Source organism: Hevea brasiliensis, chromosome 4, assembly GCF_030052815.1.
Source record: "Hevea brasiliensis isolate MT/VB/25A 57/8 chromosome 4, ASM3005281v1, whole genome shotgun sequence".
NCBI lineage: Eukaryota > Viridiplantae > Streptophyta > Magnoliopsida > Malpighiales > Euphorbiaceae > Hevea > Hevea brasiliensis.
Genome location: NC_079496.1, coordinates 18,992,628 through 19,018,835, shown reverse-complemented (window position 1 = coordinate 19,018,835; position 26,208 = coordinate 18,992,628). Strand labels below are relative to the sequence as shown.

Below are 26,208 nucleotides of genomic sequence, written 5' to 3'. Positions count from 1 at the left end.
GTTGAACGACCGGGCATGAAGCCAAATTGATTGGAAGAGATAAAAGTATCATGACATAGTTGATGTTCCACAACTCTCTTCCACAACTTCATAATATAACTCATGAGTTTAATTCTCTAATAGTTTGAGCAACTCTGTATGTCTCCCTTATTTTTAAAAATAGATACTAAAATATTTCTCCTCTATTCATCGGACATTTTCTTTGAATTTAAAATTTTATTAAACAATTTAGTTAATCATACCACTCTCATATCTCTCAAATGCTTTCACATTTAATTGATATTCCATCGAGTTCCAAACAAATTGATCTCTATATTTTTTAAAATATGCCACAACATCGCTAACTTTTGCCTTTACCAGCCCAATGGTAAAAGAAAAATATATCAAAAGAGAATTTTTAAAAATCTAAAATTACCTCTCTCCTCCTCAAGCCCGATTATGAAACCCTAGTAAACCATCTCATGTCTTCCTCCAATGACCAACATTGCTGAGTCCCTCTTCACCATCTGAAAGCAAGCTCGCCACGACTCACTCCTCTGACTTGCTTGTCTTATTCTCCGCCCATCCTAATGTTCAGGCCATGTCCGGTATCCTCCTCTGCAAGCACCTTACACGGGTAGCTGCCAACGACTCGTTCCTCTGCCCAAAGCTCGCTGAATCAACTGGAACCACCAGAGAGCTCATCGGTCACAGATTTCTTCATCTCTAGAAATTGGATTAGGAATTTCGACTCCCTCTTACCCCCTTCCCCTTAGATACTCTAATAAAACGACTAATTAAATTTTCCCAGCCACCAAACATCTCTTTTTGCACTTTCACATCAATTTTTCTCTAGAAGTTAGTTGGGCAATCGGAGATTTCCTTAACCGAAGGGCAATCAAGGAAGCCAGTCCCACAAAGCGTATATTAGTCTTTTTGCAAAGAATTAATAGAAAATGAATGGAACGACCATTGAATGAACGAAGGCAAAAATTAAAGACATTTTAACGAGTTTCATTTTCATCGAAACAGCAAAGACACGTGGCCATCAGCTGAGGTGGAAGCGCAACACAAAGGGAAAAGGGGCGGTTACCGTCACCACCAGGAGTGGCGGCGCATATTAGCACTGACCCACTGAACTTTTTGGACTTTATGGTGGGGAATGTGCATATGCTAAATTGACTGACCACATCCACATGTATTTCAGAACCCACACAAAGGAAACCCTCTCCCTCTACAGCGCTCATCACAACATCAAAAAACGAAAAAAATTCTACTTATGAATCTGTATGCAAAACTAATCAAAATTTAAATCAGTATTTGCAGTGATTGATGAGATTATGCGATCTGATACAACTGTACAATCTACACTCAATTGTGCTGCCAAGGATAGTGAAATTGAAGTTGAAGGCAGTGTAAAGAAGAAAAGGCCCACTTAACCAACCAAACGTAAGGGGTTATCCTCTTCTAGATGAAGAGAGATTAATTTTTAGCAGCTACCAAGTCCACTCCTTTTTAAAAGAAAGAACCACCCCCATTTATAAAACTCATTTTCTATTCCACTACCCCATCCTAAGACAAAGTCAGTGCTTCCATTCTCTATTAAATAACCAATTAAACCCTGTGACAACAAAATTAAAAAAAAAAAAATTGAAATGAAAAAATGGGGATTTTTTTTATTGATGAAATGAAATGGTTGAGGAAATAAACAACAATATTAATAACAACATATTTATCCTTGTTTCACTAACCCATAAGTACCCACCAGGCATCCAATCTCCCTCAGGCCTTCCATTTCTTTCTGTATTTATCACGTATATACATGTACAAGATCCTCTTCTACCAGCCTGCCAATCTCTCTCTCAAACAACTAGGGAACCTCCCTAATCAATTGTACTTTTTTTTTTTTGCCCCTCATTTTTCTTTTTTTCCTGTGAATAAAAGTGGGGATACAACAACAGGCTGGCCTACAAGAAAATGTAAAAAGAAAAAGTTCCAAAGAGCATACAAAAAATAACAAAAAGAGATGGAAGGAAGAACATGGAACCAGAGAGCAATGAGGAATGAATGAATAAATTAAACAGCTAGAGGAGAACTAAGCTATCTCTCTGGGTTCCTCTAGCAATGGCTGCTAATGGATTATTATGTAGCTTTTGTTTATGTGATAGGTATCTGGTAATCCTTACATGGTGGGAGGAAAGACTGGAGGGCAGTAAAGATTTCCCATCAAACAGGGTTTTCGCTTAGCAAGAAGGAAATGTGAAGACCGGGAGGATAGTGATACATGGGGAGCCATGAGTTTTAAAAGCTGTAATGCCTCACTGAGTGTTCTAACATATCACGACTTGGGCAAACAATCTCCTTCACTCGATTACCATTCTTGTATATCTTGAATGTTGGTACAATCCTCACGTTTTCAGCATTTGCAACTGCTGGGTTGTTTTCAATATCCAACTGTAACAAACACCATCAAATGTATATAAAAAGAATACCTTGTTTACTTATTTCACGGTTCAAAGCCTAAAGCTAAGGAGTTGGTAATTTACCTTGAGAAAATTTATGGATGGATAGCGGCTGCATAGGGTATCCACAAAGGGAGATATTTGTTTGCAGTGCAAATTAGAGGATGATTTGAAATGAACTACCGAGACACCTGTGACACAGGACTTCAATTTTGTTAGTTTGAAGGATGTAAAAGGAATGGAAGTAATATAAGATGATTAAAAAAGAAAGAATAATGAATGCTTTTAATATAACAGGCTTACCAGGTAAAGATATTGCAGCTCTGAATTGCTCAAGCCCCAATACTTCCTCCACTTCACCACCAAACTTCATATTGTACACTTCTTCTCCACGTGATTTCTTCAACGCAACTTGAGCATGAAATAGAGATTCAGCAACATCATTGTCATCTGGAAGTTCCCTCTTCAGAACCTCATAATCCCTCACTGCATCAGCCCACCTTTCTAGCTGTTTTAGCAGTACAATAACGAATTTTTTTTAGAACAAATGACAAATATGTATGTAAGAAAGCAAATTGCAAGAAAATGCTTTCAGGATTATACCTTGCTATTTGAGGCAGCTCTTCGAAGAAGGGCTTTTGCATAATTAGGTTGTATGTGCAATGCTTGGTTGCAGTCATTGATAGACCTCTCCCACAGTCCAAGCTTAAACCAACACGCAGCTCTGTTGCAATAGAGAACAGAGTTTGAAGGATCAAGCCTAAGGCCTTCCCCATATGCTGAGCAAGCTTCAGTGTACCTCTCAGATTTGAAGAGATCATTGCCACGGGCACGAGCTCTAGCCACCAATCTCACATTGTGAAGCAGCACTGACACTTCAACATTCCGTGGATCAATCTGTCCAGCTTTCTCAGCAGCTGTAAGTGCATTATCAAACCTGCAACACATCCATCATCCATTCTCAATCTCTCAAAAGTCCTCTTGCATCTTAGTTCTGATAATGCTTTGAAAATCTTAACTCACCTTCCCATTGACATCTCAATCTGTGCTCTAACTAAGAAAGTGTAAGCTTCAGAAAGCATCCCAAAAACCCTGCTCTGTGAGCAAGAGTTGCTATATGGTTCTAATTTTGGAATATTTGATAAGCATGATTCAGCATTTTCGAGTTGGTGGAGCTTCAAAAGAGCTTCAGCTCTACACATACAGAGCTGTATATTCAAAATCAACCATTTCAGCCATCAGCTGATTTATTATCTGCATTAAAGTAATCAATTTTCCATACAAAAATTGCAGATATTACTGCTTTTACCTGAGGAGAATAGTCAGCTCCAGCGGCAATAGTAGCTTCACTTTCCCTTAACACATTTTTCCAATCATTAACCTTTCGGGCATCTGAACATTTGTTTAGATGCCTCTCTACTAACTGCAACTTCTGCAATTCAGAAGAATCTGGATGAAGCCCTGGAAAGCATAGGTGCCTCCTGGCATTCTCTACCTGTCCTAACCTGCAATAGTATCAAGTTAAATCAGTGCAGTTCAAACACAATATGTGCCAAACTCTCTTAAACATAAAGCAGGAGAAACAAATAGAAAATCACCTTCACCTGAAATAACATAAAGGACCTATGCAAATATACCAGCAAAAGACTGAAAAGATCGAGACAAATTTGTTAAAAGATGGAAATGGAACCACTGAATCTACATGCCCATGTTCAGAGGTCCACAGTTCTAAAGTGGCTCAAAATGGCAATATGATGCCATTAAACACCCAATTAGCAAAGCATACAGGAATAAAATCCTAATATCATTAAGAATTTGTTCTGAAATAATCTAATAACAAAATCAAGCAAACATGTGCATTGAAGTCATCAATGTAAGAACGGCATGGATTTGGAGCACTCGGAAACACCATAAAGAATTTTGTGAATAGAGAAAAATCAAGACTAGTGAAATGAAAATAAAAAAAATAATAATAATAAAAAAAAACTAGCAATAAGATGAGAATAGCACACTAATTCACAGAGGTTAGAGGGCAAAGAATACAAAACAATGTCAACACTCAACAGCCATAACAAATAAACATGCAAATGTGACCAATGAGGATAAAAATATAAGCAGAAAAACAAAAAATTACCCAAAATTAAGTTCCCAAAGCATCAAGCATACATTATAAGGAATCATACATTCAAAAATCCGGACCAAAACATTATCACAAACTGTTCACTGAAAATCTAGATAATGAACTTCTGCAAATCAACCTATCAATGCAACACAACCTGACTGATAAATATGTAAACATTACCAAATGCTAGCAAATTCCCAAAAAAGGGAAAATTAAGCAACTGTAAAGACACAAGAAACAGAAGGGAAAAAGTTCATTCTCCGTTATTACAATCCAATTAATGCAGATTAAACATCATAAAAAAATCCCCCAAAATAAATTAAGTTAATTGTTGCAATAATCCACCCAAGAAGAAGAAAGAGAAGAAAGAACTTGATTCATACATCTACAAAGTTCATCTATCCCATCATAAGCAAGATCAAATCAACTCCAGAACACTCAGAAAACACTCCAAAAATAAATCCCAAAATAATAGAAAGCCAACACTAAAAACAAAAACTGATAACAAAACTCTATCCACAACTCACCTAATAAACAAAGATCCCAACCTCTGATGTGCCCTCCAATAATTAGGATCCAGCCTCACCGCCTCCTCACACTCTCTCACTGCCTCTGCCACTCTTCCCATACCCATTAAAGCCGCCGCCCGGTTACTTCTGTACGCTGCTTTCCCCGGCGCCATGGCAATAGCCTTGTCATACAAGGCTAATGCTTCCCCAAAATGGCCCTTCTTATACATTTCATTCCCGGCCCTCTTCACCTCCTCCGGATCCATACCCCCAATCCTTGCGCCACCAACATTTCCACGGACAGTACTACAGCTACCCACCGAATTTCCCGCATCCAAATTACAGCATTTCGTCGTTCCTCCACCCCGCATTATGCTCCCGTGTCCGTAATTTCCTGTCCCCGATCCTAAAACGTCCGTCTTGGAACTCCGATTGCTCATTGCCATACCTGTTTTCAAGATTCTTCCCGACGGGCAGATGTTCCCGGTGGGAAGTACATTAACAGGTGCTGGAGAGTTCACCGAGCTCTGATTGCCGCCACCCGAGTAGATTAACGAGTCGGATCTGGGGGTAACAGATGTGGAATTTCTGCGAGGCGTTGTAGGACTGGTTTCGCTGGAGTTGTAAAGCTCACCGGAATGACCAGATTTAAGAACTGGGTTGTGCCCATTTCGGCTGCCGGATACCGATCCAGAGGAGCTAGAACTGGAGCTGGTTGTAGTTGTCGTAGTAGCAGTGGTGGCGGTAGCATTAAGTCCACGAGTTCGGAGAGGAGAAACGGGAGAGCCCAGATCGAGTTCACGGAAATCAGGCTTATTGGCCTCGATAGAACAAAGAGAGTCACGGAGCTGATCGGTTAGCGAGTCGAGCCCCAGGTCCCCAGTGGGCTTCCTGGAATGCGACATTTTCTCAGCAACCAAACAAAATGAAAGCTCTAAGTGAATTCTATCTGTATCTTTCGCCCTCTCTTTGTATCTCAGCCTCTGATATCCCCTCCCCAGCTAGTTCTCAAAGCACTATTCTTATTGCTGTAAGCAATGTCTGTGAATGGGAATAGGAGACCAAAGAAAGAAACACCGAGTAGTAGACGAGCGATGTAACAAAACACAAACCCAGAAATGTCTCTGAAGAAGACATCACAGAGAGACAGAGAGAGAAAGGAAAAGAGATGGGGATCTCGTGATATAAAAGGGGGAAGCAAAGAATGAATGCGAGTGTTGAGGGAGGGAAAGAAGGAGGGAAGGGAAATGAAAGGAAAGGAGAGGGGGTTTAGCTTACAGACTAGAGAGAGGATAAGAAGAGAAAGGAAAGAGCTTTAATTTTTTTTTCTCTTATCGTTTTATCTTTGCCCTCACCTGCTGCTTCACGAGACAAGTTTCACTTCTCTCTCTATCTGTCAAGTGCCACTTCTCTCTCTCTCTCTCTCTCTCTCTCTCACTTGTTCTAAACTCTTCCTCATTCTCTTTACTTCTTGTTCAATTACCTAACGTTGAATCTGTGGCTTGTGCTTTTGGAATTTGGATCACACACTATTTTTTTTTATAATTAATTTAAATTTAAAATTTAATAATATTAAAATAATTTTAATATCATTAAATTAAAATTTACTATTAATTTTTTTAATTTTCTATTTTATTTTTAACAATTTATCAAAAAATTTATTTTTAACCAAATTTATATGCATGTTGCTGTCATTAATTATGTTTAAGTTCATGAATCCATTATTTTTAGAAGAAAGTTCTTGCGTTAAATTTAATTTTAGCTAATTTTGGTAATTTAGATGCTATAATAATTACTATTAAAGGTTAGATATTAATTATTAATAATTATATATTTATATAATCATTATTATATTAGTTATTAAAATAATAACATTATTTAATTTATTCTAATCAAAATTTTTTTTTAAATTCTAAAAATTAATATAAATATTATGTCACTAAATAATATATAATATTTTTATAAGATTAAAATATTAAACACTAATTTAAAAATTATTTTCTAATTTTATAATCATCAAATCATAGAAATCCTAGATTATATATATGTATGTATATATAACTAAATATAACAGTAAAATGCTTTAAATGGTAATCACGCAATATCTAATAAAATTAAATAAAAGAATAAAAGAAGAATTTAGGATTATAGAAGCCAAATGACAAACTTTAATAAAAGAAATCAGGTATACATACATAGTTTGTAAGAAAATTGGATAAATTTTAATAAATATTCATGAATTTATATGGTTGTAATATTACAGTCCTTCAACTTTAAAATGTAACATAAAACCTCATAAATTTTTAAATTTTGCACAATAAAATCCCTCAGACTTTCAATTATTAATTTTCTAGTTAGAAATTGATATTAATAGCTCCCACATGGTGTTTTGTCAATATTTCTCTCTCCTCTCTTATATAAAGTGTAAAAATATTCTCTAAAAATTATTCTGTCTATAGAGAGGAGAATGATTCAATTTACACATGTCTTGAGAGAGAAAAGAAAAATACTGATTAAGCATCATGCTGAAACTGTCCAGATCAGCATCTAACTGAAAAACTGGTAATTAGAGGTTAGAAAGATTTTACTGTGCAAAATGTGAAAATTGATGGGGTTTTATGTTACATTTTTAAGTTGAAAATACTGTAATATTATAACTAGATAAGTTCAAGGGCGGTTGTTAAAATTTATCCTGAGAAAACTACATACTATAAATGAAATATTTTTTATTATTTAATTGTAATATTCAACTAATGGTATGTGTTTATATCATACATATATAAATATTTTTGTATTTTAATAAAATTATTAAAATTTTAAAAAATAACTTTTTCTTTTTAAAATGACTTAATTTAATTTATTATTTTGAATACTTTAAATGTTATTTTTTAAATAAATATTTTTAAAAAACAAATGAAACTTTAATAATAAAAAAGTTCAAAGAATCATCAATGAAATGATTTTTGCTAGTAGTATACCCTAGAGCATATAATAAAATTATATCTTGTAAATATTTATTTCATTTTTAATGGCATATATCATTTTGCTTTTGAATCTAAATGGTTTAAATTTAATTGAAAATATCATTTAGTAACTTGTCAAATGTTTCATTCTTAAAGTGTTAAGAATATGAGTGACGTAACATTCTGGTACAAGCACTATAAATCATGGTTTACAGTTTTGGATACTTCACAAGATATGATTTATCCATAAAGACTGTCATATTTATTTATTTCCATGATTAGTATGAAATATTAATGATATGTAATGGTGAGTCTCATGTCATATAATAAATAAATTGGTTAATTATAAGATAAGTAGGCCAAACTAATGACGAAAGATGATATGTATATGGAGTTTACTCTTGTCAATACATAATTATTTAGATCATAATAATGCATATAATCTCTTGACATGAGATAACATAATTATCTTATATATAGGTTGTTGAGTTTGATACTCCTTTCATGCTTGTACTAGGTACAAGTATATGGGCATGTGTTGACTCCGACTAGTTATATATTGAGATAGGTGCTAGTCAAGATGGGATCTGTTACCCTAAGTAAATAAGGATAAAATCATATGTCCATTTAAATTGTTCTTGATAAGTTAAGTTCCTGGCCATGATAATTAGACTTAGTCAGAAAAGAGTTTCTGACTGGAAAGTCTTATTAATCAAGAATTAAAATTAAATGAGGACATATGATTCTAAGTAATAAGAGTTTGACATAAACCATGACTCTAGCTAGAATCGAGATTTTGTAACGGAGAGATTTTAGTGCATAGTATGTATGATCAAAGTTCATGAATTAGGGAATAATTCATAACAAATTGGGTAGTCATAGTACATTATACTAGACGTCAACCATAATATATGAGGACTTAAATGAAAAGAGAATTTCATTTTAATTGTGGAATAATTCCAATAATATTAAAGAATTAATATTATTCTCATTGCCAATTAATAATAAATCTAGTAAGTTACATAATAAGAATAATTTGACTAAAGCAAAATTAATTTGATTAAATTAATTAAATAGTTTAATTAATTAATCAAATTAATATATTTAGTTTGTACTTAGATTGCAAAATCTCTAGCATGACTTGAAACTAAATTTATCAATAAAAGTATTTAAGTTAATATTTAAAGTATTTAAATATAAACTTGATTAATTAAGCATAAGGTAGAAAATTAATTTTGGTTAATTTGAGTTAGTTTGACTTTGTCAAAGGATAGAGAAAGTATATGATTAATTAGTATTTTGAAAACTAATTAAATCAAAATTTTAATTTCTTAATTATATCAGTTTGACAAGTGGTCTAATGGAGATTAGAAAACACATTTAGTTGAAAAATAAAATGTGAACACTTATAAATTAGATAATAATTAGGAAATTAGATATTTATGAGATAAAGAAGAGAAAAGAATTAATTTTTCTTTTTCTTCCTCAAGTTGGCTGTCCACTCTCTTTCTCCATAACCAAACCTTCTTCTTTCTTTTTTGCTTAATTCAAGAGAGATTAAGTGTTATAACTCTTGAATTAAAAGTTGAGAAAGAGTTTCTCTTCACTTCCATAAGATTAAACCTAGAAGAAACTAAACTCCTTGCTTGTTCCAAGTTTGGCTGAATCAAAGAGGACACAAGAGAGAAATTTTGGTTAATTCAATGGAGCTTTGGGCTTCTTGTTTGTGTGGACAAGTTAGAGAATCAACAATTGGTGGTCTTCACTCCCCGAATTTGGTGTTAGATTTGATTCTATACCTAAGGGGTAAAAATCCCTAATCTTTACCTTATTAAATTTAGGGTTTTTGTTTCCTAATGGCAATTAGGCATATTAGCAATTGAAATATAATTTGTTATGACTAAATTATGTGTTTTACAATAGCATTAATGGTTTATGTATTGTATGAAACCCTAGGGTTAAGAAAAATTTTAAATTGCTAACTTTGCACCCTTAGGTCTATTAATCTTTCAATTGGTATCAGAGCCACTCTAATTTGCCATTAGGAACTTTAATACATGTTTTATGGTGTTTGGGACTCTAAAAAATGGCATGAGATGCAAGTTGAAGCAAAGAAAATTCAAGAAAAATTACTAAATTTGAACAAGCCCCATTCGGCCATGTTGAGAACATAGGTATTCAAATGTTAGTTTTATAGTTTTTTTTTTTCTTGGTGGTTAAAATGTTTAATCAAAGTCTCAACATAAATATAGCATGCTTATGAATGAGATTTATGGGAAATTAATTTAATTTTGAATATTGAATATTTAAACGTTGGGGCATCCTCTACTTACGACGCGCTACATCGTAGCTCGGGTATAGTGAGAAATATGTAAGGGTGTAGGGCGTTCATCGAAAGCGACGCGCCATGACAGCGCCCGGGTGTGGTGTTAAGTGAGCAAGAGTTCCCACATCATGGACAAGTGTGAGTAAAGAAGTTAGTCCATAGGACAGATAGTAGAACAGATAGTGGAACAGAATACAAGATAGACATAGAAAACAATAGAAGATATCATAAAAGAAGACCAATTAGGAAGGAGCAGGATAGGAGGAAGATTAGGGTTGGTACTTGGAATGTTGGATCACTTACAGAAAAATTAATGGAGCTTGTGGATACCTTGGAAAGGAGAAGGGTGAATATTACTTGCATTCAGGAGACTAAATTGGTAGGAGAGAAAAGTAAGGAAGTGGGTAATTCAGGGTACAAACTGTGGTTTATCGGAAAGGAGAGAAACAAGAACGGAGTGAGCATAATCATAGACAGGACATTGAAAGACATAGTAATAGCTGTGAAAAGAGTAGGAGATAGAATTATACTAGTAAAGCTAGGATTAGAAGGAGAAACAATAAATATAGTTAGTGCTTATGCCCCACAAATAGGACTAGACAGTGAGAATAAACAAAGATTTTGGGAAGATATGGATGATTGAATGCAAAGTATACCAAATGAAGAGAATGTTTTTATTGGTAGATATTTGAATAGACATGTAAAAAGTGATAGACAAGGTTATGAGAATGTTCATGGAGGTTTTGGTTTTGGTAGTCGAAATAAGGAGGGAAAAAGCATTCTGGATTTTACTATGGCATACGACCTAATACTAGCAAATACCTACTTTATAAAAAGAGAGTCACATTTAGTGACTTTCAAAAGTGGGCAACATAGAAATCAAATCGACTTCCTTTTAACCAGGAAGACAAATAGAGCTCTATACAAGGATTGCAAGGTCATTCCAGGAGAGGCTTTAACAAGTCAACATCAGTTAGTGGTCTTGGATGTCAAGTTTAGGAATAATTCAAGTAAGGTCAGAAGAAATAGTGTAGCTCAAATAAAGTGGTGGGAGTTCAAAGGAGTAAAGCAAGTGAAGTTCAAAAATGAGCTTCTCGAGTCCGAAGTATGGAAGCTGGATATGGAGGCCAATAATATGTGGATACAGATGACATCAAAGATTAGAGAAGTAGCTAGAAAAGTACTTAGAGAGTCTAAAGGACTGGACCACCCTCAAAAGAGAGATGGTAGTGGAATGAAGAAGTACAAAAGACAGTGAAGAGAAAAAGGGAATTGTATAAGAAATTACTTAAATGTGATAATAATGAGGCATATGAATAGTATAAGATAGTAAAGAAAGAGGCAAAAAAGGGAGTTAGTCAAGCAAGAGCACAGGCCTTTGAAAAGTTATATGAGAAACTTAGAACTAAAGAAGGGGAGAAAGATATTTATAGATTAGCAAGGAGGAGAGAAAGGAAATGTCAAGATCTGAATCAAGTTAGGTGCATTAAGGATAAAGAAGGAAAAGTGTTGGTGAAAGATGAGGACATTAAAGAAAGATAGAGAAATTATTTTAATAATCTCTTTAATAATAGTCAAAATGGTAATAGCGTGAATATAGACTATAGAAAAGAATGTAAATTATACTAGAAGGATTAGATCTTTAGAAGTAAAGGAAGCACTTAAAAGAATAAAAGTGGATAAAACCTGTGGACCTGATGAAACACCAATTGAAGTGTGGAAGTGTTTGAGAGATATGGGAGTGGCATGGTTAACTAAATTATTTAATAAGATTCTAAACTCAAAGAAAATGCCTGATGAATGTAGGAGGAGTATTTTAGTACCTATTTTTAAAAATAAGGGAGACATACAGAGTTGCTCAAATTAGAGGGGAATTAAACTCATGAGCCATACTATGAAGTTGTGGGAGAGAGTTGTGGAGCATCAACTACGTCATGATTCTTCTATCTCTCTCAATCAATTTGGTTTTATGCCCGGTCGTTCAACTATAGAAGCGATCTTTCTCATTAGAAGCTTGATGGAGAAATATAGAGATGCGAAGAAAGATCTACACTTGGTTTTTATTGATTTGGAGAAGGCTTATGATAGTGTTCCAAGAGATGTCTTATGGAATGTGTTAGAACAAAAGAGGGTATCTATTAGGTACATACAAGTGTTGAAAGATATGTATGAAGGAGCAACTACTATTCTGCGCATAGTGGGAGGGCACACAAGAGATTTTCCTATCTAAATTGGATTACACTAAGGATCAGCCATAAGCCAATTGACGAAACATATACAAGAGAGTATTCCTTGGTGCATGATGTTTGCTGATGATATTGTTCTGATAGATGAGACACGAGAAGGAGTCAATAGAAAGCTAGAGCTTTGAAGAATCACTCTAGAGTCAAAGGGTTTTAAGTTAAGTAGAACGAAGACAAAATACATGCATTGCAAGTTCAGTGAAAGCCAAACTGGTGATAGGGAAGGAGTTAGTTTGAATAGAGTGGTACTGTCCCAAAGTAATCACTTTAAATATCTAGTCTTAGTCCTTCAAGTAGATGGGAGATGTGAGGAGGCTAATCATAGGATTAAAGCCGGATGGTTAAAGTGGAGACGTGCCACGGGAGTTTTATGTCATCATAAGATTCCCAATAAGTTGAAAGGAAAATTTTACCGTACAGCCATACGACCGGCTATGTTATATAGTAGTGAGTGTTGGGCACTAAAAAAGTCGTATGCATCTAAGATAAGAGTTGTAGAGATGAGAATATTAAGGTGGATGAGTGGCCATACTAGACTAGATAAAGTCTGTAATGAGAGTATTAGAGAAAATGTAGGAGTGGTGCCAATTGAAGATAAGTTGAGAGAAGGGAGATTGAGGTGGTTTGTTCATGTGAAGCATAGACATACAGAGGCTCCAGTTAGACAAGTAGAGCACATTAGGTTAAAGAAGATAAAGAAAAAAAGGGCTAGACCTAAATTGACTTGGAGGAGAGTAGTACAACATGACCTAGAAGCATTATACATTTCTGAAGATTTAACCCAAAATCGTTTAGAGTGGAGAAAGCGAATCTATATAGTTGAACCCAAATTTTTGGGATAAAAGCTTTGTTGAGTTGAGTTGAGTATTATTTACAAAGGGATGTATCATAAAGTTGCTATGATTAGTCCTAGGTCGTAAATTTATTTATTTGAGCTTGCATGCTCAATTCTTTTATATTTTTTACCTTGATATGCCAATGACACTTTATGTAATTGGCTTTGGTGGAGATTACAAAAAGAAAAAGAGCTTGAATCATTGATGGAGATTAGTGGGAGTACAAAACTTAAAGAGTTGAAGATTGTTAAGCAAAGCTTCAAGCAGATGAATGATAACTTAGGATGCTCTTGAATCTAATCCTTGTGGCTAGGATTAGATTCCCATAGAATAGTCCATGATCATACCTTTTACTTAATTGTTGGTGAATGTATGTTTGAGATATGTATGTTCATGAATATATATGAGATATGCATGAAAAATATTAATGTGCAAAGTGAGATAAAATAGTATTTAAGTCGGCCAAGAAATTTTCCAATCAAATTATTAAGTTAGTAATTGTGTAATTTTGAAAATTGCATCATGTCTCTCCACTAAGGCAATTATTTAAGAGGTTTTAAACAATTGCATTGTCGGCTATAGTTGCATAGGAATGATGTATTTGGTTTAAGAGATCTTCTTAAAATAATTATTAAAACATGAGATATTGTAAGTATGTAAATACTTTAATGATCAAGAATGGATGTTCCTGAGGTCATTAAGATTCAAATTAGCATGCTTATTGACTTAGTGGGTTTAACTTAAGTAATTCAAGATAAACCAAGAATGGATGTACCTGAGGTTTTGAGCATTAGGAGTCAAATAATTGACTGAACTTCGCATGACATATGATGAGTAAGGAGTTACTCACTTATGAATTGTTATGAATCCAAGAATAGATGTATTTGAGGATAATTAACAATTTATAAGAATCAATCACCCACTAAAAATCCATTTTAACTAGGATTTCTGTTTCCTATTTTGAAAGTGTAAGATTTGCCAAATTAGTGGGAGGATCAATTTGATTAGTTAGTTACATAGTACAATATACTAATTGGAATCTTGTTATTTTTTACAATTTAATCTGATAAAATGAGAACATAACTATCCAACGTTTTAGCTGGCATACTTAATAATAATAGGCTAACTAGGCCTAATTTCTCGGATTGATTCAGAAATCTAAAGATTTTCTTGAATTTGGAGTGTATAGGATATGTTCTAGATTCTAAAGTTCCTAGTCTTTTATCAGAAGGGGCCACACAGGAAGAATAAGACACTTTAGACATATGGAAGGAGCATGACATCCTAGCTAGGTGCTATAAACTAGCTTCTATGACTAATGAATTACAGAAGCAGCATGAGAAAATTCCATCTGCATCTGAAATCCTAGATCACCTACAAGAGTTGTATAGTGAGCATAGCAGGAATGCTAGATATGAGTTATCTAAGCAGCTATTCAGGATGAGGATGATGGAAGGGATGAATGTGGGAGATCATGTGCATAAAATGATCAGGCTAATTGAGCAAGTTGAAGCATTTGATTTCACTAAGGATTTCACATTGCAAACAAATTTGATCTTACAATCCCTTTCAGAGTCATTTGAATCTTTTATTACAAATTTTCATATGACTAAGTAAGAATGCACTTTAGCTGGTCTGTTGAATTTCCTAGTCATTGCACATAAAAATATGCTTGGCAATAAGGGAAAGAAAATTGTCTTAGTTGCTTCTTCTTTTGGAAAGTCCAAGAAAAAGAACAGCAATAAAAGGAAGAAAACTTCTATCCCTGGTCCTTCTAGCAGGATTGCCACAAACTAATCTCAGAAAAAAAAAAAAAAACTGAAGTTGTTCCTGACAAAGAAAAGTGTTTTACTGTCAGAAAGATAGGCACTAGAAAAGAAATTGCCTAGAGTATTTGGCATCTCTGAAGGATAAGAAGGATAAGCCTTCAGAAGGTATATTCATATCTTATTATTTAGATTCTGATAATACTCTTAGTTTATCTACAGCTTGGGTTTTAAATATTAATGTAAGTTCTCACATATATTTTGATATGTAGGAACTAGCAAGCAGTGAATGCTTGGATGCACAGGATTTTAGACTCCAAATTAGCAATGGAGCAACTGTTGCAGCATTAGCCATAGGGTTCAAATCATTGTGTTTAAAAAAATATGTTTTATTTTTGGATCATATTTTGTATGCACCTGATGCTTTCAAAAATATTATTTCTATATCTAGTTTGACTAGTAATGGATATGAATTTCATTTCATAGATGGTGTTTGCAATATTTATTTTAGAAATAAAACTGTTGACTTGGGTTATTTACAAGATGGTCTTTATTATTTGGATAATGAAAACAAAACAAATCCAAGTAATCAAAATGAGTTTAATGCCATCATTGAAACCAAATCAAGTACAAGACAATTTTGACACTTAAGATTAGGTCATATTGCAGAAGATAGGATTACAAAATTAGAGAAAATGGGGATCTTATTGTGACACCCCTTACCCGTCTACAGTATATCCGGGTAAGATATGTCACACGGTGTACCGGCACACTCTATTTTTTTTCCTTAATTAATTTTTTTGTCATAGTTTTGAATATAGTTTATGGAATATAATTTATTTAAGCCATTTATCAAAATTATTATTTATATGAGGTTCCGAAAATTTTAAAGAAAATCCGGCGGAGTACCGGCTAAAAATGGAGAAAACAGTTCTTCGGAACCTGTGAAAAACACTTTCAATATTTATATCTCATCACTTTCAAACTCCAATATCAAATCTCAACATTTTTCAATTTCATTTCTCAATCATTCATCTCATAATTCACATCTCATTCATATAACTCAATTTCATAATCATTTCCATACATTTCCATTCGTACTCAATTCATATGTAAACATTCTCAATTTACATAAGCAAAATTTTCAAATTTTCTTAATTTACATAATTTATAAAATAATTACAAAATTTCATAATTTACATGATATACAAATTAATTACAATTTGCTAATTTATATTACAATATAAGAAATAATTAACATACACAAAATACATGATATGCTTAATGTGAGCCCTATCTACATGCATTGCTGAGGAGGTGACAATCTTGAACTCTTCTGACACTTCTGCAGATCTGGACTCCAAAAATCTCAGTCGACAGTCTACTGGTTTTACCTTCAGTACCTGCGCGAGGAAGCAATTTCATTGCGCTAAGCATTTCTGCTTAGTGGTGCAATAATATAACCAGAAGTAATATATACAAGTAAAGAAAGAAATAAATGATAATTCAGATACTCAAGAATCAATTTAATTTGGTATGGTATTTCTAGTATCAACGATCTTATATACTAGTTTGTTCCTCTTTGGAAGTGCTTAGTTTATAACTTTTCAGTAATACTAGCAGGTATATAATTTATTCTATCTGTATTGTATTTCAAGTCCTGCATTTCTGTAATTTATATTTTTGTTATGTTTCTTTTGCTAACTGTTTTGCTTATTCATTCAATACTTAATTTAATTGTAATCGATTTTCATTATACTTAACTTAACTTAGCTGAATTGAATAATACTTTAATTGATCGCCAAGTAACCTATACTAGACGATCGGATCGATAATGTGTCGTTGGCACCGACACCGCGATTGCCTCGGGCCGTCATACCATGGGACGCAACGCCAACCACGTATGCGATCAAGATGGCTAAAAAGCCATGATATCACATAATTGGCATAAAAGCCATGAATACGGGCATAAAAGCCATGAATACGGGCATAAAGCCATGAATACAGGCATAAAGCCTTTCGCAGTACTGCTAAAACAATACTCTATTGGCATGCCAAACTATCCAAACCAATCTTGTTAGGTATACTAGGGCATTTAATATTTTAAAATATTAATATATTGTGCTTTATGACTTCATTATTTCATGATAAATTTCAATCATAATTCATACATTCATTTGATCATTTATATGATCACAATTCATATCAATTATCCTTTTATACCATTGTATTCAAAATACTTCTCCTCTTTACAATAATGAGAACTAATGTCTCATTCATACATTAATACGGTTTATTTGTCCATTCATTATGTTATTCATATTGATCACCATTCTAAACAATGGTTCACATGTACCATTGTATTCAAAACATTTTTCTTTTCTCATTTATACATTCAAGAATCTACTTATGTAATTACAAATTTTATATTTCAAGTTGAGTTTCTAATATTTTATAAATTTCATTTGTGATGAGCATATGTGCTCTAACTATCTATTCACATCAATTAGGTGACTTATTTTTCATGTTTCAAGTAATCCATGAATATTTCATGGATTTCAAATTTATGGCCTAAATTTCTTTTTAACAATTTTGACTAGGATGCATAGTCCATATTTATCATACAATTCTAAGCATTTAAGCTTAGAATTGGTTCTAGGTCTTCATCTTAATTTACTAATCATTTGATTACTATTCACCTTACTAGTCAACCAAAATGTTGACCTTTTTATACTTAATGGATATATTAATTCTTATTACACCAAGATCCCACATTTTGAGTTTTACATTTGCTAGTATTAATTGCCAATTGCAATTTAAAGTCCCCTAGATGCATTTCTAATTTCAAATTTTGAATTTCAAGTTTTGGTGTCACTATTCATTTCATTAGTCAACTAAAATGTTGACTTTTGCATAAACAATAGGTACATTGATTTTAATACTCCCAACATACCACGTTTTGTATTCAAAACTTGTTGGTTTTGGTCACTTTCTCAAAGCTTAGGTCATTTTGGCAAAATTGCCAATTTTTAGTTTTGGTGACACTATTTACCTCATTGGTCAACAAAAATGTTGACTTTTGCATAGAAAATATGTACATTGACTTTGGCACTTCAAACATACCACATTTTTCATTTAAAACTTGTTGGCATTAAGCATTAATACCATTTCTAAGCTTAAACCAAGAGAAGCAAAATTTTCAATTTTGCTAACTCAACTTTACTATTCCATTGGGCACTATTGCAGTAGGAATTTGAGGAAATGGTAAACATGAAAGTTGTTCCTTATTTTGTCTAGTTGAATTTTCTTTTTTGAATCACTCCATTTGGAGTTTTGTAGCTCAAGTTATGGCCAAAATAAGTTTACTGTTCACGCAATCGCTCATGCTGCACTTTTGGGTTTTGGCAGATTTTGGTCCAACTTTGGTCAGTAATTTGATCAAGTTAAGTTCATAATTTGGCCTAACTTTCTTCATATGAAATGTTCTACTATGCCTTAGGTTTCCATCGGTTCAAGAATAGCCTAAATCCGAGTTTTCTAGAGGGAGTTATAGTCATCCAAACATTATCTTGCTCAAATGAAAATCTGCAGAGTTGCAGGTTTGAACAAAGAATCGTGACTGCCATTTGGGTTAGGTTCTAGTCATAATTTGGGGTAGGTTTCTTCATGAAAGTTGTTTTTCTATGTCTTAACTTGTTGCTGTAAAAATTTCAGGTCAATTAACCAAATCTACAGTGAGTTATGGCCAAATGAACAATTACTATTCATTTGGTCATTTCGCAGTGTCTTTGCGGGGATCTGGATTGGGGCCAAGTTTTGGTCCTCTTGCTTTGGTCTTTTGGGCATGGTTTCTTCAGCAAAAATGTGTCATTATAAGCCTAGTTTCATGTCCTATTGGCCAAACACCAATTGGACCAACACAGCCCAAGTTATGGCTGTGTAATTGGACTGAATTTTCAGTCCCTCTGCTGCTGTCCTAGGGCAGCCTACATCTTCACTTTGCAATCCTATTTTTCAGTCCAATTCATGGTCAACATACCTAAAATGGTCACTAATTGACCATTAAAATGTGCTCTAACAATTTCCTAAGCCAAGTCAATTTTTCACTCTTCAAAACCCTAGTTCCATTATAGGTTTTCACAACACCTTAAATACTAGCTCCTTCAATAATCACATGCACACATGGTTTAAACTTGATCTATAGCCCACTTTAAGTCCATCAAAACAATCAAAATAATTCCTTCACAAGGGCTGCCAAAAATTCATAGTATGTATACACATAATTCTTGTTCATTTTAGTTGCAATTCTCACTCAATACAAGTTACAATTCATGAAAATAAGAAGTTTTAAGTGTCTAATGCACTAACCTTGATTAGGGCAGATTTTTCCCCACTCAAAACTTCACTTTTCTTCACTTTCTAGGCTGCCAAACACTTCCCCAAGAGGTGTGGACAAATTTTAATGAAAAGAAGAAGAGATTTTATGGTGGGAAGTGAAGGGAATCAAGCTTGAAACAAGAGCTTCAATGGAGGGAGAGGGGAAGATGGGTTTCACGTCTTGAGGAAGAAGAAGAAGAAAAAAGATGACCAGAATTTTTGGTCTTCTTTGACTCTTTTAAGTGTTTTAATAAAGCTTATTAACTTGTGATTGGTTGGGAGTGAGTGAGTGACATCATGTGATGTCATTATTTGCATTATTTTGATTTTTCTTTGCTTTTCTTTTCTACCACATTTCAATTTAATTTTTAGCAATATTTATTCATATTTTATGTCATATTAATTATTTACTTAACTGGACAAGTCGGCCAAAAATCACCTCTGAAGGCGAAATGACCAAAATGCCCTCCGTTTGGCTTAACGGGTCAAAATTGTCTGTACCGATTGATAAATTTTTCTAAATATTTTCTTGGCATTCTAATGCCATAGGAACCTCAATGACCCTTCTCTGGAGTCCCAAAAATTATTTTATGAATTTTTTCCCAGGTCTAGGGCTCCTCGTTGCGAGAACCGCAACTTCCCTCCGGTTACCCATCGCTTGGGCACCGGCTCATTTGACTTAGTTGTATTTTATTTCTAAAATTTTTACTATATTTTTCTTATTAATATTTGAGTTGATTATGGTCCCTCACTTTAGTTTAAATATTTTTCCGGACGTTCTAGCTGTCCGGACCGACACCGGTCACCGAAACAGTAGAATGTACGGAGTTGCTACCGGGAGGATGTTACACTTATCTTCATTAGGTTCTGAACCTACTCCAATTTGTCAAACCTACCTTCAAGGCAAAATGACTAGATCACCTTTTGTTGGACAAGAATTAAGAGCTAAAGAAGTTTTGGAGCTAGTGCACAGTGATGTATGTGGCCCATTTAAAGAAATGGCAAGAGGCGGGTTTTATTACTTCATTACCTTTACAGATGATAAATCAAGGTATGAGTATTTGTATTTGATGAAATACAAATATGAATCTTTTAAAAAGTTTAAAGAATTCAAATCAGAAGTAGAAAAATAAACAGAAAAAGGTATTAAAACTCTAAAATCAGATCGATGAGGTGAATGCTTAAGTATTGAATTTAATGAGTTTTTAAAAGAACATGGCATTGTTTCTCAAGTAACTCCTCCTAGAACGCCATAATTAAATGGTGTATTTGAAAGGAGAAATCATACTCTATTGGATATAGTACGAAGTATGACGAGCTATACTGACGTTCCAACTCCTTATGGGAATTTGCATTAAAAATAGCTTTGTACCTTCTTAATCGTGTCCCTTTCAAATCAGTCTCTTCCACTCCATATAAAATATGGTATGAAAGGAAACCAAGTCTTAAACATGTTAAGATTTGGGATTGTCTCTCTCATATCAAAAAGCTTGAGACTAATAAATTAGAAACAAAATCGAAAAAGGGACGGTTTGTTGGATATCTAAAAGATAGTTTTGGATATTATTTCTATATTCCTTCATCACAAAGAGTTGTGATAAGTAGATATGCTATTTTTCTTGAGAAAGAGTTTATTTAAAAAGGTTGGAAAGGAAGGAAGATACAATTAAAATTAGAGAATTCTGACTAACAAACAGATAAAATGGATATTCATCCATCTAGTGAGCCTACACCTATTGATGATGTCTCCACAATAATTCCTCAAAAATCAAGTAGAATATCTCATCCTCCAAATAGATATGGATTTCTTCATGAGAATGAACAAGAGCTATTTGTTCATGAAGAAATTGGTCATGGTGATGTCCTATGACCTATGAAAAAGCTATATCAGATATAGACTCTTTCAAAAAGATAAAGGCCATGAAATTTGAAATAGATTTCATGTATAAGAATCAAGTTTGGGATTTTATAGACCCACTTAAAGGTATTATACCAATAGGGAATAAATGGCTTTTTAAGCAAAAAATTAGTTCTAATGTAAAGGTAGAAACCTATGAAGCAAGGTTCGTAGTGAAAGGGTTTTGCTAAAGGCAACAAGATATCAATTATAAAGAAACCTTCTCGCCCGTAGCCATGCTAAAATCTATTAGGATTTTATTGGCAATAGCAACATACTATGATTATGAAATTTGGCAAATAAATGTCAAAACTGCTTTCCTCAATGGATATATAAAGGAAAATATTTTTATGGAACAACCTAAGGGTTTTGAATCCAAGGATAGTTCTAAAGTATGCAAGCTTAAAAGATCCATTTATTGTTTAAAACAAGCTTCGAGGAGTTGGAATATCCATTTTAATGAAGCCATTAAATCTTTTGGCTTTATCAAAAAATGAAGATGAGCCATGTCTGTACAAGAAGGTTAGTGGGAGTGTACTCACTTTCCTTATTTTGTATGTGGATGACTTATTATTAATGGGTAATGATATCAGTATGCTAACAACTGTAAAAATCTGGTTATCTAATACTTTCTTAATAAAAAACTTAGGGGAAATAACTTATATTTTGGGAATTCATATCTATAGAGATAGATCGAAAAGAATGATAGGTTTATCCTAAAGTCTATACTTAGAAAATGTATTAAAAAGGTTTAACATGCTTGATTCTAATAGAGGATTATTACCTATAAGGCATGGTATCTATCTTTTCAAAGAAATGTCTTCAAAGACACCTAAGGAAAGAGAAAAGATGGTAAGAATTCCATAAGCTTCGGCAATTGAAAATCTTATATATGCTATGTTGTGTACAAGACCAAATATCACTTATATTATTAGTTTGACTAGCAAGTTTCAATCCAATTTAGGTTTAGAATACTAGATTGTGGTCAAGAATATCATTAAGTACTTGAGAAGAACTAAGGATTTACTCTTGATATATGGAGGAGGTGATTTTCAACTAGATGGATTTACAGATTCTGATTTTCGATCAGATATGAATGATAGAAAATCTATCTCAGGTTTTGTGTTTATATGGAGGTGTAGTTAGCTGAAAAAGTTCCAAGCAAACAACAATTGTAGATTCTACTACACAGGCTGAGCATATTGCTGCATCTGATGCTGCAAAAAAAGCTGTTTGGATAAAGAAGTTCGTTACAAAACTTGGAGTGATTCCTTCGATTGCGTCACTGATTTCATTATATTGTGACAATAATGGTGCTGTTATTCAAGTAAAGGAACCCCGATCTCACTAGAAATCCAAACACATAGAAAGGCACTATCATATTATCACATAAATAGTAGGAAAAGGCGATGTAGCCATGCAGAAGATAGCTTCAGTTGATAATTCAGCTGATCCATTCACCAAAGCCATGACACAAAATCAGTTAGATCGACATCTTGAGAAGATGGGTCTAAGATTTTATAATGATTGGCTCTAGTGCAAGTGGGAGATTATTAGTAGTATACCCTAGAGCATATCATGAAATTATATATTGTAAATATTTATTTCTTTTTTAATAGCAAATATCCTTTTCTTTTGAATTTAAATGGTTTAAATTTAATTAAAAATATCCTTTAGTAACTTTTCAGATATTTTATTCTTAAAGTGTTAAGAATATGAGTGATGGAATATTCTGGTGCAAGTACTATATATCATGGTTTACAGTTTTGGATACTACATGGGATAAGATTCATCCATATAGATTGTCATATTTATTTATTTTTATGATTAGTATGAGATACTAATGATATGAAATAGTGAGTCTCATGTCATATAATAAACAAATTGGGCACTTCTAAGATAAGTAGGCCAAACTAATGACACAAGATGATACATACATAGAGTTTACTCTTGTCAATACATAATCATCTAGATCATAATAGTGCATATAATCCCTTGACCTGAGATAGCACAATTGTCTTATATAGAGATGGTTTGAGTTTGATACTGCTTTCACGCTTGTACTAGGTATGAGTATATGGGCATGTATTGACTCTGACTAGTTATATATCGAGATAGGTGCTGGTTAAGATGGGATCTATTACCCTAAGTAAATATAGATAAAATCTTATGTCCATTTAAATTATTCTTGATAAGTCAAGTTCCTGGCCAGGACAGATAGACTTGATCAGAAAAAAAGTTTCTAACTGGAAAGTCTCATTAATTAAGAATTATAATTAAATGAGGACATATGATTCTAAGCAATAAGAATTTGACATGAACCATGACTCTAGCTGGAATCTAAATTTTGTAACAGAGAGATTTTAGTGCACAGTATGTATGATCAAGGTTCATGAATTAGGGAATAATTCATAACTAATTGGGCAGTCATGGTACATTATGCTACATGTCAACCATGATTTATGAGAACTTAAATGAAAAGGAAATTTCATTTTAAGTGTGGAATAGTTCCAATAATATTAAAGAGTTAATATTATTCTTATTGTCAATTAATAATGAACTTAGTAAATCATACACATAAAAACAATATGACCAAAGAAAATTTAATTAATTAATTAATTAATTAATTAATCAAATTAATATATTTAGTTTACAATTAGATTGTAAAATCTCTAGCATGACTTGAAACTAAATTTATTAATGGAAATATTCAAGTTAATAGTTAAAGTATTTAAAAATGAGCTTGATTAATTAAGCATAATGTAAAAAATTAATTTTGGTTAGTTGGACTTAGTTTGACTTGGTCAAAGGACAGAGAAAGTGTAGGATTAATTAGTATTTTGAATACTACTTAAATCAAAATTTTAATTTCTTAATTATATCAGTCTGACAAGTGGTCAAATGGAGATTAGAAAACACATTTAGTTAAAAAATCAAATGTGGACACTTATAAATTAGATAATAATTAGGAAATTAGATATTTATGAGATAAAGAAGAGAGAAGAAAATTAATTTTTCTTCTTCTTCCTCAAGTTGGCTGTCCACTCTCTCTCTCCATAACCAAATCTTCTTCTTCCTTTTTTGCTTAATTCAAGAGAGATTAAGTGTTATAACTCTTGAATTAAAAGTTGAGAAAGAGTTTCTCTTCACTTCCATAAGGTTAAACTTAGAAGAAATTAAACTTCTTGCTTGTTCCAAGTTTGGCTGAACCAAAGAGGACACAAGAGAGGCATTTTGGTTGATTCAAGGGAGCTTTGATCTTCTTGTTTGTGTGGACTAGCTAGAGGATCAATAATTGGTGGTCTTCACTCTCCGGATTTGGTGTTAGATTTGATTCTGTGCCTAAGGGGTAAAAATCCCTAATCTTTACCTTGTTATATTTTGGGTTTTTGTTTTCTAATGGCAATTAGGCATTTTAGCAATTGAAACATAATTTGTTATGACTAAATTATATGTTTTATAATAGCATAAATGGTTTATGTGCTGCATGAAACCCTAGGGTTAAGAAAAATTTTAAAATTATTAACTTTACACCCTTAGGTGTATTAATCTTTCAATTTTAATATAAATGAAAAGAAAAAAGAGTGTTATGGTGATGAAGAATTTTGAATAATGGGACGAGATTGAGAAGTGAGATAGGCAAAGCTACAATCTTTGGTTTTGATGCTGTCAACATATTTAATAAGCTCATCCATTTTTGTGAAATTTTATGCAAATCATCACTCATCACACTCTCTCCTATGTAAACTCCTGCCATTTTTTTGGTGGAAAGAAAACCATCCATCAAACAGAAACATCCGAATCCAAAAATGTAAGCTCTTGCTCATGTTATTATCCAGTTGTATGCTTCTCCTTCCATGTCTCTTTCTTTTTCTCTCACACTCTTGTAGAGCCATAAACGATTGGTGCAATGGGATGAAGGCGAGGACGGATGCAATGCGACTGTTGCAAATCACATGATGAAATGAAAGATAAGAGTGATAACAAGTCATGAAGGCAAGAGGAAAAATTAAAATTATACAATATATCGAGAGTATATGCTTTTTCACTTGTATAAATGTAGAATTTATTTTTTATAATTTGTAAAGGAACTAACATTTATATAAATATAAGGAATATTAAAATTTGGTATTCTGAATACACTCAATAATTTATCATGAAAGAGTAGAATAAGTTATATATAAATTTTAATTTTAATTCTAAATGATATAGAATAGTTATATTTAAATTTGATTCAATTCATTTTGATTATTTTGATTGATTAAAAATACTCTTTAGCCCCAAGGAAACACAAATAAAAAATTAACAAAAGGGATAATGTTTGCGGTTTTTTATAATTATACTACAAAATTTTTTCAACAAAAATACTTTGAATTATTAACTTTTTATAATTATACTTTATTATCTATTTCATAGTTAATTCTATGGTCTTTGTTATATTAGTATAGGCAAAATGTCCATAAAAATTTAAAACTTAAATTTTTTTTTACAATTATACCATAAAATATATTTTTAACAAATATAACATAAATTTTGAATTTTACTAAAATTGAACTCACTATTAGTTGCGCTGTTAAATACTAACAGAAGTGTCTTATCAACACTTCTAATCTCCTAATTTGATACTAATTAAATCTAATTTACAATAAAAAAAATATTTCCAGCAAAACAGCACCACATTCACTAAGAACACAAAGGCTTATCTTCTATCTTTCTACTGCCACTTCC

General features: G+C 32.9%; 1 protein-coding gene across 1 annotated transcript; it reads right to left on the bottom strand.

Annotated features, from left to right (window-relative positions):
• Positions 1-1,635: 1,635 nt before the first annotated feature.
• Positions 1,636-6,539, bottom strand: LOC110633950 (TPR repeat-containing thioredoxin TTL1). The gene is made up of 7 exons (XM_021782801.2): positions 5,091-6,539; positions 3,751-3,946; positions 3,465-3,649; positions 3,045-3,378; positions 2,745-2,949; positions 2,526-2,632; positions 1,636-2,433 (listed from the first exon to the last, which is right to left on the bottom strand). The coding sequence occupies exons 1-7, from the start codon at positions 5,975-5,977 to the stop codon at positions 2,281-2,283; spliced, it is 2,067 nt and encodes a 688-aa protein (XP_021638493.2). The 5' UTR covers positions 5,978-6,539; the 3' UTR covers positions 1,636-2,280.
• Positions 6,540-26,208: the final 19,669 nt, after the last annotated feature.